The sequence below is a fragment of the Sceloporus undulatus genome, chromosome 1 (genome assembly GCF_019175285.1).
Source record: "Sceloporus undulatus isolate JIND9_A2432 ecotype Alabama chromosome 1, SceUnd_v1.1, whole genome shotgun sequence".
Classification (NCBI taxonomy): Eukaryota; Metazoa; Chordata; class Lepidosauria; order Squamata; family Phrynosomatidae; genus Sceloporus; species Sceloporus undulatus.
The window spans coordinates 24,422,434-24,442,325 of NC_056522.1; the positions used below are offsets into that span (position 1 = coordinate 24,422,434).

General features: G+C 40.8%; 1 protein-coding gene across 4 annotated transcripts in view; it reads left to right on the forward strand.

Annotated features, from left to right (window-relative positions):
• Positions 1 to 19,892, forward strand: part of PPP2R5D (protein phosphatase 2 regulatory subunit B'delta) — a 70,904-nt gene that overhangs the window by 27,845 nt on the left and 23,167 nt on the right. For all 4 annotated transcript variants that reach the window (XR_006102219.1, XM_042452491.1, XM_042452473.1 and 1 more), the window contains exons 3-10: positions 1,275 to 1,500; positions 7,365 to 7,564; positions 8,234 to 8,344; positions 10,045 to 10,137; positions 12,239 to 12,369; positions 13,798 to 13,857; positions 14,151 to 14,259; positions 15,484 to 15,537. Coding sequence is in view for 3 of the 4 variants with exons in the window: in XM_042452491.1 (XP_042308425.1) it covers positions 1,275 to 1,500; positions 7,365 to 7,564; positions 8,234 to 8,344; positions 10,045 to 10,137; positions 12,239 to 12,369; positions 13,798 to 13,857; positions 14,151 to 14,259; positions 15,484 to 15,537 (984 nt within the window). In the remaining variant the exon portion in view is untranslated. The remainder of the gene's footprint in view (positions 1 to 1,274; positions 1,501 to 7,364; positions 7,565 to 8,233; positions 8,345 to 10,044; positions 10,138 to 12,238; positions 12,370 to 13,797; positions 13,858 to 14,150; positions 14,260 to 15,483; positions 15,538 to 19,892) is intronic.

Here is a 19,892-nt window from a genome sequence, read left to right on the forward strand (position 1 = left end):
ATAGGAGTAAGGGATGTCAAGATATGTGGATGACAGCATACTACTAGCAGAAAACATCACAGACTTTGAACAATTACTAAGGAAGGTCAAGGAAGAAAGTGCAAAGGTGGGCTTACAGTGGAATAGGAAAAAAAACAAAAATAATGGACACAGACGATATACACAAATTCAACCTAGATAATGAGGTAATAAAATTAGTTAAAGATTTCCCATACATTGGATCAAATATCAGTCAGAATGGAGACTACAGTCAAGAAATCAGAAGAAGACTATTAATGGGAAGGGCAGCCATGAAAGAACTTGACAGAATCCTAAAATGTAAAGATATACAACTGAGCACCCAAGTTAGAACTGTCCAAGCCATCACCATGTATAGATGTGAGAGCTGGACAGTGAAGAAGCTGATAAGAAAATAAATTAATTTGAGAGGTAGTGCTGGAGAAGAGCGTTGAGGATACCGTGAACAACCAAAAAGACAAAAAAATATATCCAACAACAGATCCAAACTTGAAATCTCCCTGGAAGCCAAGATGATGAAATTGAGGCTGTTGTGTTTTGGCCACATCATGAAAAGACATGACTGATTAGACAAGACAATAATGCTAGGGAAGATACAAGGTAGCAGAAAAAGAGGAAGACCGCACACCAGATGACTAGATTCAATCAGGGAGGTCATGGGCCTGAATCTGCAGGACCTAAGCAAAATAGTAGAGCATAGGGGGGACTGGAGATGTCTCTTCCTCAGAATCACCATAAGTTGGGGTTGACTTGAAGGCTGTTAACAATAACAATGTACTGAATTCTGAATGGTCCAGGATATTACATCAGCATCAGAATGTAGTTTTGAATATCCCTGAGGTGGAAACCCTATTTTTCTGGTTCAAAATGAGGCATTAAACGGGGGTTTATTAGAACAGGGGTAGGCAGAAGGTAGATCTGGATTTGCTGGTTGCTCTCTTGTTGATCAATAAGGCTTTCTGTCTCCCAGTTATCAGTTACCCAGCATTAAGTTAACCTAAATTAGGAAGGAAACAATTATGTCGCCCATATTGTTAATTCATTGGAAACTGGAAACTCTTACTGATTGGATTCAGATCACCTAGATTTACTGTAGATGGTGCTCTGCCCTTAAATCCATCCCTAGTTTAGAGTGCCAAAGATACCCATGCAGCATTTTTAAAATCAGAGTTGCAGTTGTTGTTTTTAATTGATAATAAAACCTAATCTGAATTCACACAGAAGTGATTTATTTTTGTTGTTTTTCCCCTCTTTAGGTCCAGCAACCACAGCAGCAGCAGCAACAACAGCAGCAGCAACAGCAGCAGCAGCAACAACAGACCTCAAATAAGCGTCCCAGCAACAGCACCCCTCCACCAACACAGCTGAATAAAATCAAATATTCAGGGGGACCCCAGATTGTAAAGAAGGAGCGACGGCAGAGCTCCTCTCGTTTCAACTTGAGTAAAAACCGGGAGCTTCAGAAACTCCCTGCCCTTAAAGGTGAGAATGGCAGCCACATTTTCATTACCAAGTGAGGTGTGACTGTAGGAAGAAAGGGCCTTTTCACTGGTGGCCCACTGTCTGGGAAGCCCTCTTAGAGAATCATTATGGTCTTCTTGGTGCCTTTGGTGCTTTTCTTTCTCTCAGGTAGTTCAAGAATTATTTATGTTTCTTTGCTGTTGCTTCTATCTTCCTTTGTGTTTTTTTTCCAAAATTATTTTTGCTGCTGGTTTTACCTTCGTTTTATTGTGTACTGTTTCTGTTTACTTTCGTTTTGTACTTTAAAAAGGAGTATGTTTGGTACTCTTTGCAGATAACTTCTTTCATGGGGTGGATTAAAAATAAATAAATGAATCTGGGAGCCTTTGAGCTAGCAAACAGTGGCTAGTTCATCTGTGTGCTGCATGGGAAGGTTTATGCAGGTAAGGACAGGATTGATTGAGCAGTGAGTCATGCTGACTCAAGAAGTAATTGCAGTGCTGAAAGGAAAGCAACTCCTAACTATTGGGAGGCATCATGCTTTACTGTCTTTAAGATTTTCAGTGAGCTGCCTTTTGGAAGAAAAGACTACCATCATAATTATCTGTCCTTGTAGAAAGCTGCAAGCAGGACAATGAACCCTTTTACTGTTTTATTATGGAGTCTGTACCAAAGAAGCCCCAGATTCACATTCAGAATAAATTATGCCAGTATTCACCATCAGAATTAAGTTCTGCAAATGATGTAATGCAGCTTTCCTTAGAACCTTACACCCTGTGCTCTCTTTCAATGGGATGCTCAGACATGCTCTTACATTTGGAGTTACTCTGTTTCCAGCTGGAAGAAAGGCTGCTATGCCTGATTGAACAAATGAACCTCATTAATAGGTGTAAATGTACAGGTTGTGGTAGAGTAAGTAGCTCATAGATTACTTGGTGGTGTGTGAATGTTCTGTTGCAACCTGTGGGTTACTTGTGTTTATCCAGAGATGATAAGATCTGTAATGTTGGTGATGTTATATGGGACTGTCTTTCTTAAGATGATTAGAATGTATTGTTTCTCTGCCATGGGGTTAATCTAGTATATCCGTGATATAAATTGAACATCCAGATTTTCCCTGGTTCTGTGGACTGTGCATTGTCTTCAGACCGAAAAAACAAACAAACCCCAGAGCATGTAGTAGTGGTGTCTGCCTGTATTTACAAAGAACCAAAGTACAGTAGTTCATCTGTGGAAGCTGGTTAATTTTGCCCCTAAAATGAATTGCGCAAGTTTATATCAGCATTGGCTGGTTTAAATTGAGTGACTTATACAACAAAACACTTCTGTATTTTAAAATTGATTATTCATATTTTTAAAAGTCTGGCTATTGTTACTATTTTCCAACAGGAACAACAATGACTGTTTGAATTTAAACATTTTAACTTTAACCATTTATTGTCAATTGCTCATTGTTAGACCAGTATCCAGTGTCAGTTGCTTCTTTTTAATAACTTTATTTTATAGTGCAAGAAATGCCATTCAGCAACAAATCCTTCAATTAACATAGATGCATCCAAAACAACCTACTTTAAAAGAACTATATATAGGCTACCAACTAGTCAATGTAATTTCCAAGGTTTTGTTGAAAGATGTAAATCTTATCAAAATCTAATAACTTTGGATTGTTACTGTTAGAAAGCATTAAAACATGGTTGATTAAGCTTTCTAATAACAAATATTGTTTCATAGTATTACTGTAATCAACAGGATTCAATTTTTTTCACCATTAAAACATTAATGAAAAAAAGTGGTTTAAACAAAAAAAAGTTTTTGTTTTTGTTTTTCCATCGCTGGTCTAAGTTAGCTTTGCCCAAATCTTCTCTTCCTACTCTCCTTACCAAGCATCCAATCACCGTTTGCCAAGTGTGCAGTGGGCTTGAACACCATCCAGTATCTTGACCTGCATTTTGAGTTTGCTGTATGTATTTTCATAGGCATGTTTGTATGAGCAAAATGTGAGACAGAAAAAAAGGGGAGTAGCACAAGACCATGTGCTCAAAATATTTAGAGGAACTAAAGCTGCATGTACACTGCATAAAGAATCTGGTTTGACACCACTGTAACATAGCTCAATACTATGGAATTCTGGGAAATGTAGTTTTGTGAGTTATTTAGCTTTCTCTGTCAGGGAGCTTTGGTGCAACAACAAACTATAGTTCTCAGAATTCTATGGCATTGGGCCATGGCAGTTTCAAATTGGATTATTTCTGTAGTCCAGGTGCAGCCTAAATGCCTCAATTCTATTTTCAGTTGCATCTCAGATACAATTTCAGTAGGTCCAGTTACTTGGTAGGATTCAAAAAATAGCTCTGTTGATTGAATATGAAGGATAAAGCATTGAGAGAGAGTAGGGTAGCTTGTTCAATAGAGACAGGTTTACATGGCAGAGAAGGCTGTTTTTCTGGTTGCTGTTGAAAAAAATCTTGAACTAGATAAAGCAGGAATGTGAGGATGTCTGGTTCTTGGACCTAATCCATCCAATGGAGGTGACAGAACCTGGCTTGCAGAGCCTTCCTGCTAGATCAGTGGTTCCCAGCCTGTGGGTCAGGACCCCTTTGGGGGTCCAATGACCCTTTCATGGGGGTCGCCAAAGACCATTGGAAAACACCTATTTAATTACAGTTATGAAGTAGCAACAAAAATAATTTCATGAGTTTGGATCACCACAACATGAGGAACTGTATTAAAGGGTCGCGGCATTAGGAAGGTTGGGAACCACTGTGCTAGATTCTTTTTAAACTGGATAAAGTGTGACAGACTAGAGGTGAGAAATCTGTCTGGCTATCCAAATATTTTCGTCTATAGCTCGAATTACCTTCATCCAGTATTGCCAATGTTAAGGAGTTGTGGACGTTAAAAGCTAGAGGGCAGGCAGTAGCAGTATAATAATAATCTCTATCTCTCTGTGTCTCCGACTGATACAGTAACTAAGGATGGCACCTCCCCTCTGGATGCCTGCCTGGAGTCAGTAATGGGCTGGATGAGGGAAAACAAACTCAAGCTGAATCCAGAGAAAACAGAGGTACTCGTGATAGGCACCCAAAGTCCAGATAGGGAAATTTGCCACCCTATCCTTGACGAGGTTATGCTTCCCCTAAAGGATAAAGTTTACAGTTTGGGAGTACTCCTGGACTCATCTCTACAGTTATCATCTCAAGTAGATGTGATGGCCAAGAGTGCTTGGTACTACTTTCGGCTGATACACCAACTGTGTCCCTGTCTGGACCGAAAGGACCTTGAAACTGTAGTACATGCACTGGTAACCTCTCGCTTGGATTTCTGTAATGCGCTCTACATAGGGCTACCTTTGTACAAGGTTCGGAAGCTTCAGCTAGTCCAGAACGCTGCAGCCAGATTGGTCACTGGTACTTCAAGATCAGACCATATAACACCTATATTATAATCTCTCCACTGGCTGCCTATTAGCTTCCGGGTGCAATACAAAGTGTTGGTCGTTACCTATAAAGCCCTACATGGCTTGGGCTCAAGTTACTTGAGGGAGCGCCTCTCCCTACATAATCCGCCCTGCACCCTCAGAACAATGGGGAAATACCTACTTGAATACCCCAGGGTAAAATTAGCAACAACTCATCAGAGAGCCTATATGGCGACAGCCCCTGCCCTTTGGAATGCACTTCCAGAAAAGATCCGACTCTGTTCCACATTGGAAGCCTTTAAGAAGGCATTGAAAACTTATCTTTTTCAGATAGCATACCCTCCTGATTCTCTTTAAAGATAGTAACCCTAATTAAGATCAGGATGTCCAACCACAACTGATAGTTTTTAATTGTTCTGTAGATGGTTTTAGACTTTTATTGAATTGTGTGAAATTGTTGATGTAACTGTTGATGTAATTGTTGTTATATTGTATTGCTTTGTATTGTGACATGTGTCACATAGCTTGCACAGTGTGAACCGCTTTGATCAGGAGGAAAAGCGGTATACAAATAAAAGTTTTATTTATTATTATTATTATTATTATTATTATTATTATTTGCTCAAGTGCAAATAAGACAAATGCATATTAAAGTAATCAATCCAAATGTAAAACATGGTGAGCCAAAGGCTTACCACATTGATAATAGACCTTTGGTCTGATCCAACAAGACAATTCTGTTGATGAGCAGTATGCTTCTGATAGATTATTTTTATTATATCCATAATTCTTTACGTTTTTTGTTATTGTCAAAGTACTACTACACATATTTTATATTTGTATTTGCACGAGACCCAGTGTAGTGTAGTGGTCTGAGTGTTGAACCAGGACACTGGGAGACCAGAGTTTGAATCCCTGCTCAGCCATGGAAGCCCCACTGTGTGGCCTTGGGCAAGTCACACTCTCTCAGCCTGAGATGGAGGCAAAGGCGACCCCCCCCAAGTCTGTTCAAGAAAACCCCATGATTGCTTTGCCTTTGGGTAACCATAAGTCTGAAACGATTTGAAGGCACACAACAACAATTTGCAATAACGGCCTCATAAGGTAGGCTAGTAAAAGTTATACTCCCATATTTAAGAATATGGAGGGTCACATCTTTAGAGTGAATAGCTGGCCTCTGGTATTCCCCAGTGGTTCATGAATGAAATGAACTAGGAATGCCTTGATTCACAGTTCATTCTCTTTACTTGAAACACCAGCTCTCAGCTGAGGTTTTCCAGAGCAGAATCTAGCTCTCAGCTGAGGTTTTGCAAAGCAGAAGGGACTATATTGCCCTGCAAGGAGAAAGTAGCAAGAAGAGCAAGTGATATAAGGACTGTAGGTCAGATGTAAAGCTCATGCTTTGAATGCAGAGGTCATAGGTTCATACCTGACATCTTCAACCAGGATTGCATCCTACCTGATATTCTGGAGAAAAATCCTGTTTGTAAAACTGACTCTGCTATTTAGAGTGACAACAGCGGGGCGGGGCGGGGGTAAATATTTTTGGATTACAGCTCCCAGACTCTACAGCCAGCAGGACCACTACCCATGTTAGCTGGGGGATTCTGGGAGCTATAGTCCAGAAAGTAACTAGGAAGGAAAAGCCAAAGCCCTGGAGCAGCCCTCAAGAAAGCTCTTATTGTACTCCCAACAAATAAATGTGAAAAATAATAATAATATGATTTATTTATATTCTGCTTTTTCTCAGAGGAATCAAAGTGGATTACAACAAGAGAAGGGCCTTCCCTAAAGATCTGAGAGCATGTCATCTTCATACCCACAAGGTTTTGAAGTTGAATTGACATTCTCATAGACAAATGGCTTATGTAGGTCTGAGTCTGGATTCTTCATTCAAAACATTCATCTGAGAAAGTAAACTTAAGTCTACAAAAGCTCATGCTACCAACTTTTTTTCTTTCAGTTAGTCTCAAAGGTGCTACAAGATCCCTTTGCATACTGCATAAGTAAAAAATGTGATGGACAGCAACATCAGAACAGCTGCTTTGTTATCATAGGAACATAGGCCAGATCATCAGCCTATCTAGTCCAGTATTGTTGACTTCAAAACTTGCAGTTACTTTGTTGTGTTTCTGTTAGCAAGTGAAAATTTTCCCACAGTCCTTTAAGGAATGGAAAGAACTGCAAAGTGTTTGAATGGTGTGCTGTTCTGCTGATTTTTATGTATTGTCTTTTAGTAGATTTAATTTAAAGGTTTTATTTGATTCTATTCTTTAATTGTTTTGTAACAGTATCTTTTTAAGCATTTTTACTTACTGAGTTTCTAAATGTTTTTAATTGTACTTGTTTTGATCTTTGTAAGATGCTTTCAGTCCAGTATTGGGAAAAGGAAGTATGAGGATGATGGTAAGAGCTTTTTGGAACAAGAAAGATGACCCCTCTTTTGCCTTTTGTCCTCTTCTGTCAGATGCGCCTCCTCACGAACGGGAAGAGCTCTTCATTCAGAAGTTGCGACAATGCTGCGTCCTCTTTGACTTTGTCACAGACCCACTCAGTGACTTGAAGTTCAAAGAAGTGAAGCGAGCAGGTCTCAATGAAATGGTGGAGTACATCACACATAATCGGGATGTTGTCACAGAGGCCATTTACCCTGAAGCTGTTATCATGGTAAGACTGACCTGTTTTTCCAGGTGTGGCTCCAGGCAGCACTTCTCAGAAGCAGTGAATCAGGAGAAATGTGCATTCAGAGCCTCCCTTAGAAGTAACTCAGTTGGGGGTTGGAATGTAATTGGGTAGCTGGAGAGAGTCAGCATCTTGGGTAAATGTCAGCCGGAGTGACAGCGTTCATCACTTGCTGACAGGCTGAAAGTGACAGGTAATAGCTTGAGAGGTGGGTATAAAACTGTGCATAGAATATAGAATGGATGGAGGATGTTTGTCATTGCTGTAGCTCAGTGGCAGAGCACTTGCTTTGCATGCAGATGGTTCAAGGTTCAATCCCTGGTATCTCCAGGTAGGGATAAGAAAGAATCTTGCCTGAAATCCTGGAGAGAGCCACTGCCAGACAGTGGTAGGTAAACCAATGATCCTATTCAGTATCAGAAAGCTTTCCAAATCTCATTATAGCCTATAGAAATCTAGATTTTGTCAGATCTATTAAGGTTTTATATTAGGGTTTTGCTGGATGTTTGTTACTTTTTGGCTTTCCAGTGGTTGGTGGGTTGGAGGAATTTGTGAGAAAACTTAAAGTATGTTAGTGGTCTTTTAATAAGGAAGAACTAGATCAAGCCATGAAAGCAAGCTAACAAAACCTCTCAAGAATATTGCATCTGTCAGTTTTCAGTGAATCTCTTCCGGACACTTCCCCCATCATCCAACCCAACGGGAGCAGAATTTGATCCTGAGGAAGATGAACCTACACTAGAAGCTGCTTGGCCACACCTCCAGGTAACAAATTAAAATTAATTTTATTGCATTTATATGCCACTTTTCCTCCAGTGCTGATGCTCAAGGCAGTGTAGATCAGATTCTCAGGCTCTCACCCATTCAGGTACAGACTGGAGCTTTTTCCTTTGCTTTACTAAGTTGCCGCATCATACGACTTCATTAGATCTGGTCCCAACTAGTCTCTTTTTTAGGAGTTGAGAGCAAGCAATGTCCGGTTTTGCTAGTGTGGGGCAGTGATAAGAATATTGGCTTAGGAGTAAGGAAATTTGGGTTCAAATCATCATTTAGTGGTGAAACCCACTGGGTGATCTTTCTTAGCCCATCTGCTACACAGGGTTTTATGAGGATTAATGTGGAAAGAAAAAAATGTAGATTATTGTGAGCTCATTTGAGATAAAGATAAATAAATGAACTGTCTACATGTGAAAGAGAAAAAAATCACAGCCAATCGAAAAGATCAGTACACACTGATCTTTCTAAGTATAAATTTCATATAGTATATTTTACTGACTTTTTTTTTTAGATTTCCTGTAAAGCTAAGTGAACAAGGCTAGGAACACTTTCTGAGGATCACCAGAAGTTGAGAAAGTGACTTTTTGGGATAGAAGTTCCAAAATAGCTATTGGCTATTCTGGCTGGGGATTCTGGGCTCCCAGAAAGTAACTTTCCCAACTCTTGGAGATGACTTACTCTGAGGCACCCCACTTGACCGGTGCTTAGTTGCTAGGAAGCCAATCTCTCCAAATGTGTACTTTGCAATAAAAATGCATTGGGTGGGACTTTCAGTCAGTTTGTGTTGGCATGTAATTACTGCTCCAACCACAGTGATAATGTAGGCCTTTAATCACTGAATTAGGCCCTTACTGAGATTAATTGTCTACATTTCCACTGTTTTCTTTCACAAAGTTCTTGTGATATATCTGTTCCCTCACTGGCTGAGAAAAGTATAAAAACTTTCTCTGGAGATATCTTTTCAGTTTGTCTTTCCAATGCGTTGTATCTCTCTGATACTACATACAGTATATCCTTTTTTCCCTTAATTTTTTTTCACACAATAGTGATGATCTTATCCTCATTCTGTCTTGTCTCCCATTTCATCACCTCCTTTATATTTTGAAGACCTGTCACTCTAAAGTTGTATAGTTATAAAAACTATTCCTTTTGGCTTTCCAGGAACTATTTTCAAATTTATGATGTAAGCTACTCATTATATAAACTTCCCATCCTTGAGGCAGGCCTTTTCACTTCCAGATGTTTTTCAGATGCCCAGCATGTTCATCTAGTTAAATGTGTGTTTGATCCATTAAAAATCTATCAATATCTGAATCCAGTGTTAACTCCCAACTCCTTTCCTAGGGCTGCTCATACTGGCTCTCAGCTTGTTATCCTTCCATTGACAGGTGAAAAGCATTTTATTCTGACAGGCTTTGGGGCACTGTTGATAAAGAAAGAGGTTTTAATAGTATGCTGTATGATTTATTTCTTGCTTTTATAATGGATATATTTTATGTTATTTTAATTATATTGGTAATTTAATTACCTGTTATATCTCACTTTTTTCACTTTCTGTTTGTTGAAACACATTGGCCTTAGAAATAGTTAGGAACTGATGTCGAAGCAGGAAAGAATAGGCTAGAAATACCTTACGATCGGCTTGTAAATAATCCTTCTCTTTCTCTTTGTCTCCACAATCTTCTTAGCTGGTATATGAATTCTTTTTGAGGTTCCTGGAATCACCAGACTTCCAACCAAACATAGCCAAGAAATATATTGACCAGAAGTTTGTACTGTCAGTAAGTAGTTTTACAGTTTCTTTCCACTGTGTTTTTAGACAGCTCTGAACAGCTTCCTGTTTTGACTAAAACTCCCAGAATCACCAGCCAGCATGACCTTTTCCCATGTCCTGGAGAGTTCTGGAAGTTGTAGTCCATAAAGGATACTCGTAAAAGTTTGCTTTTAGTCCCACTTCACTTTGCACCTGAGTTGAAAGTAGAGATAGTCTTGATGAGTGAATGTAGAAAAGTAGTCTGAAAGGTCTCTAGAGAAGCTGGAAGAGTTGGAGGGGTGAAAAACAATTATCTCAAGGAAGCATACACATCTGATTGTGTCTTTGGTGGTTAACTGATTATATATTCATTTTAGCAATATTGGTTCTCCAAAGGTTCATGTGCATCACATCTTCTTGGCTTTTTTTACCACTTTCTTCATTTTCACTGGATTATACATAAGCATTACATTTACCATGTTTTATGATTGGATTTTATATCTTTGATAAATTCTAGATTTAATATGGTTTCTTTACAGGAAGTGACAGTGAGTTGTGTAACTTGTCATATGAATGTGTAGTTCTATGAAGAATATATTTTAAAAAACAAATGTTGTCTGAGATGCTGATGAATGTAAGTCAGATGTAAGAGACAAAATATTGCTGCGTATGGGTTACAATAGGTGTTTTTGGTTTGATCAGTGCCTCTAGTGTAAAGTTGCTTCAGAACATCATCTGGTCTAAATCTAATTCGTGGTTCTAATTAGAGAAGACCCACAAAAAGTCAACATGAGTTTCAGAGAAACAAGTCATGCCAGAAAAATCTAATCTCTTTTTTTGATAAAATTACTAGCTTGGTAGATGAAGGGAATGCTGTGGATATAGTATATCTTGATTTCAATAAGGCTTTTGACAAGGTTTCCCATGACATTCTTGCAAACAAGCTAATGAAATATGGGATAGACAACGTAGCTGTTACATGGATTTGTAACTGGTTGACTGGCCGAACCCAAAGGGTGCTCAACAATGGCTCCTTTTCATCCCGGAGAAAAGTGACCAGTGGGGTCCCACAGCGCTCTGTTCTGGGCCCTGTGCTATTCAACAACTTTATCAATGACTTGGATGACAGAATTGGAGGCATACTTATCAAATTTGCAGATGACACCAAATTAGGAGGAGTAGCTAATACCGCAGAGGACAGGATCAAAATTCAAAATGACCTTAATAGATTAAAAAGCTGGGCCAAAGCTAACAAAATGAATTTTAACACAGAGAAATGTAAGGTTAGGCGGGAAAATGAAATGCACAGATATAGGATGAGTGACACCTGGCTGAACGAGACTACATGTGAAAGGGATCTAGGAGTCCAAGTAGACCACAAATTGAACTTGAGTCAACAGTGTGATGCAGCAGCTAACAAGGCCAATGCGATTTTAGGCTGCATCAATAGAAGTATAGTGTCTAGGTCAAGGGAAGTAATAGTGCCGCTCTGTTCTGCTCTGGTCAGATCCCACCTGGAATATTGTGTCCATTTCTGGGCACCACAATTTAAAAAGGATGTTGAGAAACTGGAGTGTGTCCATAGGAGGGTGACTAAAATGGTGAAGGGTCTGAAAAATATTCCCTATGAGGAAAGTCTCAGGGAGCTGGAGATGTTTAGCCTGGAGAAGAGAAGGTTAAGAGGTGATGCGATAGCACTGTTTAAATATTTGAAGGGATGTCACATTGAGGAGGGAACAAGCTTGTTTTCTGCTGCTCCAGAGAACAGAACCTGGAGCAATGGATGCAAACTCCAGGAAAAGAGATTCCACCTCAACATTAGGAGGAATTTCCTGACAGTAAGGGCTGTTCAAAAGTGGAACACACTCCCTCGGAGTGTAGTGGAGTCTCCTTCCTTGGAGGTCTTTAAACAGAGGCTGGATGGATATCTGTCGGGTATGCTTTGATTGTGGTTTCCTGCATGGCAGGGGGTTGGATAGGATGGCTCTTGTGGTCTCTTCCAACTCTATGATTCTATGTAGTTTAGAGATGAGATGCAGAATGAAGTGTGAAAAGCACAGCTATCTGTGTTTTATTCTTTGTGTGTTGGTGCTCATGGTGCAGGGGATGATTAAATCATTCTTCCACAGCTGCTGGACCTGTTTGACAGTGAAGATCCCAGAGAACGGGACTTTCTGAAAACCATTTTGCATAGGATTTATGGGAAGTTCTTGGGCCTCCGAGCATATATACGACGGCAAATCAACAATATATTTTACAGGTAACTATTGGTTGGCTGATAATTTTTCATATTTCTGTAGCATTTGCTTATGGAGAATTTTGTCCTGATTTACAGGGTTAGATTAGATTTATTCTGAGTCCTGTTTAGCCCTTTAACTCCCTACATTAGATGTCTTCAGATGAATGACCTTGGGTAGGGGTGGGCAGCTTCCTGGAGATAGAGAGGTAAATTGGATCCCTCGCACTGCACTGATAGCCAAATCATTGCCACTGAGGTTGTTAGAGCTGCTGTAGTTGTCGCAAAGATTTAAGAACAAATTTGACAGCTCTCTGTTGCCTGAGGATACAGAGTGCCTTTCCGTACTATAGCATGGCAGTTCGTGTTGCCCAGAGTATCTCTTTCCACAACAGAAAAGAATGCAATAAGGGCTGTGTGTGTGTGTGTGTGTGTGTGTTTGTGTTGCTGAATTTTATCAGTGCCACTTTTTTTGGCAAAGTGACAGTGGCCTCAAAAAAATACCAGACTTCACATGCCACTCTTGATTTAGCAGAATTGTCAGATGTGATCTTAAAGTGTGTGGCATTTACAAAAAATCAACAAAATTCAGTCTGTAGTGGAGTCACTTTGCTTCTTTAGTTTCTTTATTGTGTATTTTGCAGAATAAACTTGGATATAGAATCTTCAGCTAGACAGTTGGTGGCCTCACCTCTTACTGTAGAGTAATCTTAATATTTCCCTACAAAACTACAACAACAACAACAAACAAACCCTATGAATTTACATCATTTCCCTGCTCATCACTTTTCAGTGGAGTTGAGATTGGGAAAATAGTTGTCTTTTTCCTTAGATTCTTGTCCTTTTCTTGAGAAATCACTGATATGAGCAGAGTGAAAACAACTTGCAGGGGTAAATTTTGGAAGTAAATGGGGAAAAAGCAACATTTGTAAGGCATCAATTTAGCAACCATATATTCTCATGTTTCCTGGACAAATCTTAGCTGTAGGTAAGCAGTATTGAATAGAAGAATTAGAGGCAGTTCTTCCAGTTGTTAAGCTGCAGTGTATTGAGGTCCAATGCAATTCCCTTACCCCCAATAGTTCTGTTTATGGCCCCTGTTCACACCCAGCCTTACAGCCTTCTCTTGGGTTCAGTATTTCATGCTCAGAAATATTATTTGTGTGTGTGTGTGTCTTGGGTTTTCCTGGAACAAAATGTGAACATGTAGTATGTATAGAATACATATCAGCTGAAGTTTGGAAATGTTCTTTTTTGGACTACAAAATAGTTCCCATTTTGGATCTAATCTCCCAGACATGATGACCAGTGGTCATTCTATCTGAGGGATTCTGGGACTTGTATTATAAAAAGGAAACTTTCAGAGTTTTGAATTAGTAGCCCTTGTCTTTGGGAGATTAGTTTCATGGTTGCTGAATTTTGGTATTTGACACTAACTCTTCTCTGTTTTAGATTCATCTATGAAACTGAGCACCACAATGGGATTGCAGAGCTGCTAGAAATTTTAGGGAGGTAAGGGTATTTCTTTCTCTTTCCATTCTGCTGGAAGCTTCTTGGCAGGGATAGGTGGCTATTCCCCAAACAATTAAATGTAGTTTCCATTTTTTAAATACTGCTAGGAGTTATTCCCAAGAAAGCATGCTATGAACTATTTAAGTGAGCCCCCATGAGCTTTACAGATGTTTCCTGCAGGATATCCTGATGATGTGGCAACAGCAAGGTGGGGTTTGAGAACAGCATTGTGTACATGCACACTTGTGTGCATGTGAGTTCTGGATGTTGATGATTCTCTCTGTTTTCCTCAGTATAATCAATGGATTTGCTTTGCCCTTGAAGGAAGAACACAAAATGTTTCTTATCCGGGTCTTGCTACCATTACACAAAGTGAAATCTCTGAGCGTCTACCACCCCCAGGTAAAAAGTTAATTCTGTTAACAATCTATGTGTAGCCCCTCAATGAAAGACATTTGTCTGTCTCTTCTCTTGCTTTTATCCTAGCCAAAATGGCCACTTGTCCAGAAATTATTTTTTCCAAGCTCTGCCTTTATCTTTCTGTTAACCTATTAGCTGTTCTCAACAAAACTAATGAGGGCACATCAGAAAAATAAAAGGAGTCCTACTGGATCAAACCACAGTCCTGCTTAGTTCCATATTGTGTTGACACAGGTGCCAGGCATATCCCTCTGTGAGGCCTACAAAGAAGATATGAGGGCATTTGCCCCTCACTTGCTGCCTATTTAATCCTGCAACAGTTTTACAACTGTTTTTTGAAACTGCAGAATCTGTACAGCCACATTTGTAATAGCCATTCTGCTCAGATTCTTACTTTTCCAATTCTTAATTCAATTTGTCCTGTTTCTGAACCAGTTTGCATTTTTTAAAAAGTTTGCACAAATATTTGACTTTACATTATCAAAATATGCATTTTTCCATAATAAATGCATTTTTGCAGGTTGACCTGATAAGATGGGTGGTAGTCTGCATCAGGAGATGGGATGTAAAGTTCTATTAGGCTCAACTATGCCCCCTCTCTCCTCCTTCATCCTGAGACCACCCAACAGTGGCCATTTAATGGAGATCAGGAGGTTTGGCTCTGTCCTTGTAGCCATACACACAATGTCGATATCATCCTCCAGGATCTATGGAAGATCCTTGAAAGGTCCTGGGAGATGCCTGTACCATTGTGTGTTTGGCTACAGGGACATGGTCATATGTTCCTCCATCATGCTGAATTTCCCATTAAATGGCTTCTTTAGGCAGGACAGCATGAGGCAGGTGGGTTTTGAGGGGGTTGTGGATCATGGCAGAAGAAAGGCATTGGATTTCTCTTTGTGCAGTGTCAAGCATGCTATCCAACATGCTTTGTAAAAAGAAAAATATTTTATACTCATATATGGATTTCTGTGTGTGCAGAGTGTGATCTTGTGCTTATTTACACAGAGATGAACCCTGTGATAGAATTCATTGCCAAGTAAATGTACATAGGATTGTGAGTTCAGATACAGCTAGTTGCCATTTGTAATATTATTGTAACAAAAGACTTATTATAAATGCTTAAATGCCATACACAGGCTGCTTGTCTGCCTGGGTTATTTTCATAGTCCCTAAAATCCTTGACTGTACTTTACCCTCTTACAGTTGGCATATTGTGTCGTGCAGTTCTTGGAGAAAGACAGCAGTCTGACTGAACCGGTAAGTATTCCTTTTGTGCTTTTGTAATTCTGGATGCATTGTAAAATGCTTGTAATTCTGGATGCATTGTAAAATGCTTATTGTTCAGCTGTATGTAGTACAGAAATGTGGGGCAAGGACGTAGCTGGGGGGGGGTTTGGGGGGTCTGGTCCCCTCCCTTCAGGCCTGGGGGCATTCAAGCTCCTTCCTCCCCCCCCCTCCTCCTCTCCATTAAAACCACGGAGCTCCGAGAGGGGAAGGGGGAAAGACAAACCAAGCTCTTTCCCTTTCGTTTCCATAGGAGTCAGTCTGGCTTCCACTCCTCCTCCTCCTCCTCCCCCCCTCCTCCCTTGTGCTTTTGCCAAAATAAAAGTATCTTCCAGGGAGGGAGGAGGTGAATCAAGGCACTTTAAAACTCCTCCGTCCCCTCCATCAAAAGCACAGAGGACTAGAGGGAAAAATTCACTGGGAGCAGGGAGGCTGAGAGAAAGGGGGGGAGGGAGGGAGGGAGGGTGGAAGAATGGGAGGGTGAGGAGGCTCTCCTCCCGGCCCTGGCAAAGCCAGGAGGAGCCCAAGTGCCGCCCCTAAACTTCTGTTGCGGGGCCTGAGGGGAGGGGCCAAAAAGCCCTGGAGGAGAGGGAGCGAGGGAGGGATAGGAAGCTGCATCAGGCTGCATCCACACTCAAGAAATAACCAGGTTTGGCAGCGATTTAACTCTTTTGTGGCTCTTGGCTATGGAATTCTGGGAGTTAGCATGTTCTGGGGTCCAGATATCAAGGCTTGGCCCTTTTCTGCTCCTTCCAGCCTTGTTTTTTTCTCATTTTTAAAAGAAAAATAAAATAAAATACACTTAGTTGGCCCCTTTTCAGCATATCAATGGGGATGCTTTGATGGAGAGTTCCTGCATGGCAGAATGGGGTTGGACTGGATCAGGGCCCTTCTTGGGGTCTCTTCCAACTCTAGGATTCTAGGATTAATTAATTAACCTAAGGACTCAATCTAAAGATCTTGGCCTCTCTGCCCTCCTGCCTTGGAAGCAAAGTCCATTGGAAGACCTCTGGGTTTTACTTTGCAAGGAGTTTTTATTTTCCTTATTTTTGTCTTTTTAAAGGAGTTTCCCCAAAATTCTGCCAGAGGATGAATTGGGGCTCTGGAGTCCTATGGCTCTGCTCCAGGCAATGCTAGACTGCAGGCCCCATCATCCAGCAGCACCACAGACTGCTGGGAACTGCAGTCTAATAAGGTGCACACTGCAGAAATAATCCAGTTCAACACCACTTTAATGCTATGGAAAATCCTGGGATTTGTAGTATGTTGTGGCACCAGAGCTCTCTGACAAAGAATGCTAAATATCTCACAAAACTACAATACCCAGATGTTGTTGTTGTTGTTGTTATTTTCTTAAATCCTGCCTTTCTCCCAATATACAGACTCAAGGTGGTGATTTTCCATAGCATTAATCTATAGTATATCTTTCTACAATGTAGATGGACACCTCCATTATATAATTTGTTGAGGATGCTTTGACTGGGAGTTCCTGCATGGCAGAATGGGGTTGGACTGGATGGTCCTTCTAGGGGTCTCTTCTAACTATGATTCCATGATTCTGTAGCACTCTGAGCCTACTGTGATTTTAATTGTTTTTAAATGTATAACATTTTAAAGTTAGAAAGTCTTATAATGCAAGCCATGCACTGATGGACTATTGCACAATAATTTTGTATTTATTGATTTTATACCCTGCCTTTCTCTCAAAATAGGATTCTCTTAAAGGGGTTTGTTTTTTATAAAAAGAAAGGAAGGTATAATGTCTTGGAATTTAAAATTATGACAGACAGATAGATAGATAGATAGATAGATAGATGAGTCTTGGAATTAAAAAATTGTGTGCATGTGTGTATGTAGAGTGTGTGTGTGTGTGTGTTGGAATTAAAAATCCCTCTTGGAAGTGGGAATGAAATGTTGTGTGGATGCAGCCTGGGTTCTTAGCTCAGCTCAGAAGTTGGAATGCAGTGTCTCAAAGCATGAGCAGAGGGTCTCTGAGCATGAACAGAGTGGCTGCCACTCATTGCTTGAACAGCTGCGCTTTGCTTTATCGAGCTGAATTTATCTGATGTAAACGCCTTCAGAGGAAGGACTCAGTTTGCATCTGCACTGAAAAAAATAATCCAGTTTGATGCCACTTTAGCTGCCCTTGGCACCATATTGTGGAATGCTGGGACTTGTAGTTTGTTGTGGCACCTGACAGAGAAGGCCAAACAGCTTCTCAAAACTACAAATCCCAAGATTCCATAGCAGCACGGAGCCATAACGGAAGTTCAAGTGGTGCCATTCTAATGTAAACGCTCAACCCCCTTTTTGTGTCTGGGGGGGCTCTTAGCCTCTCAAAATGGTGGCACTTAGTCTGGACCCCCCCCCCCTTCCCAAAATCCTGGCTATGTCCCTGTGTGGGGCCAGAGATGGCTCCATCCAGAATTAAACCTGAGTTGATGGTTTGAGCTGGTGTCTGAAGAGCGGAAGGCAGGATGTACTGTTGGCCTGGCTAGTATAACAAGTCTAAGGGATTCACCAGGATAGACCTTGATCATGGAGTCTGGAAGGATGGCAAGCCTTCTGGCCCGGTGAGATGGGTGAGATGGAACCATTTGGACCAGCCAAGCTGGAGAAATCAGGAGGTAGCTCACCTGGCTGCCTGTCTGAGCAGGCTAATCAACAGTAGCTGGCCAGCAACAAGTAGCCTTTTTAAAACTGGCCAGATGACTGAGCAGAGAGAAGCCAATAGAGGCAGTCAGCTTGGTTTTACTGGCCAGGTGAGATGAGGTCATGTCCAGCAACCCACCTGGTGACTGTCGAGCCAGAAACTACTCCTGGCTGACAAGTGGATATATCAGCCAATGTGGCAGACCCAGCATTCTCAGGATGCCAGGAGAGAACAGTAGTAGCCTGTCTTCTGTCCCCTCTTTTCAGGCTACAGACAAAGGGACTTTTTGCAGAGCAGGAATTTCCCAACCTCTGTAAGGGGGAAAGCAATCAACTATGTGATAAAGATGGATTTAAGTGCCCAAGGATTGTAGGACGTCAAGAGAATGGCTGCCAGAGGGACTGTTTGTCTTGAGTTGCTGAAGGACAGAGACAGGCGCAGTGCCTGTGATATCATAAAGCCTCTGTAGTCTGCAACTATCAATAAAGCATTTCTGGACTGAATCCTACAGTGTAAGCATACAGGTGTCAAGGAGCAGGTGGGATTTTAATGTTCCCCTTCCAAAGGAAAACATCACGGCCAGACCAAAGCAGAAGGCGAGGCTCTCACGATTCATTGAGATCTGGCCAACCCAAAGGCTTCACATTGCTGATTACAGGGTCTGACATTGCAGAACTTTCTTCTTCTCCCCTCCTCCCTGCAGTCCTTAGCATGCCTGGAAACCAACTTGGGGGGGGGGTCTCCCTGTCCTTCAGAGAGAGTTTAGGGGATGACTGGGTTCAGTAGAGAGAGGAGATCTCCCTTTCTTGTTTCCTGTGATGGGAGCAGTTCCAATTAGTGGAAGTTTCCCAATAGATTCTGGCCTTTGGTTTGAACTTCACACTTGTGACCTGACAGTCAGGGCTGGCACAACGCAGAGTGTTTCTGACTGATCTGAAGACAGCATAGAAGTCAAGATAAAAAGATGCTTCAGTTAATGCAGCAGACTGTCTTCAGATATGTGTGTTATTCAGCCTTTGTGAAAACCAAACTGGAATAACAGTGGCCTGTTACAGACTGCCAAAATAAAGCTGCTTCGGGTCTCTTTGGAGGTATGCTATTTAAATGATGCATGCATCCTAAGAATCTGGAAGGTGCACCAAAGCTGCACTCCAGTGCTTAGGAATGGAGTGTGGCTTTGGCACGACCTCTGGACTCTTAGGACCTATGCATCATTTAAATAGCATACCTCCAAAGAGTCCCGAAGCAGCTTTATTTTGGCAGTAACAGGCCAGTGTTAGCAAGTGACTGAAAATGGGTTTTTGAAGGAGTATGTGTGCCTAAAAATTCCTTTGTTCAAGGTGCTTATGCTAAATGTATTGTAGGATTTGCATTATTAAGTAGGTTTGTTTAAGGGAAAATATTTTATGGCAATATTAATGTCAAAATCAGACTTAAAAATGAGAGCAATTCTTTCATCCAAACAATGTGGAGTGATGGTACCACAGTAAACATACAGAAAAAATGCTGAGGATGCAAAGTAGTAGCAGAATGCTTAGAGAATTATCTATATCTCAGATTAAGATTGTTTAGGCAATCTGTTTGTAAAATTTATATCTGTTTCCAGAATGGTAATATAAGCTGACTTTTTGAGGTATCTGACAAAAGCTAGAGGGAAAAAAAAACAGTACAGTGA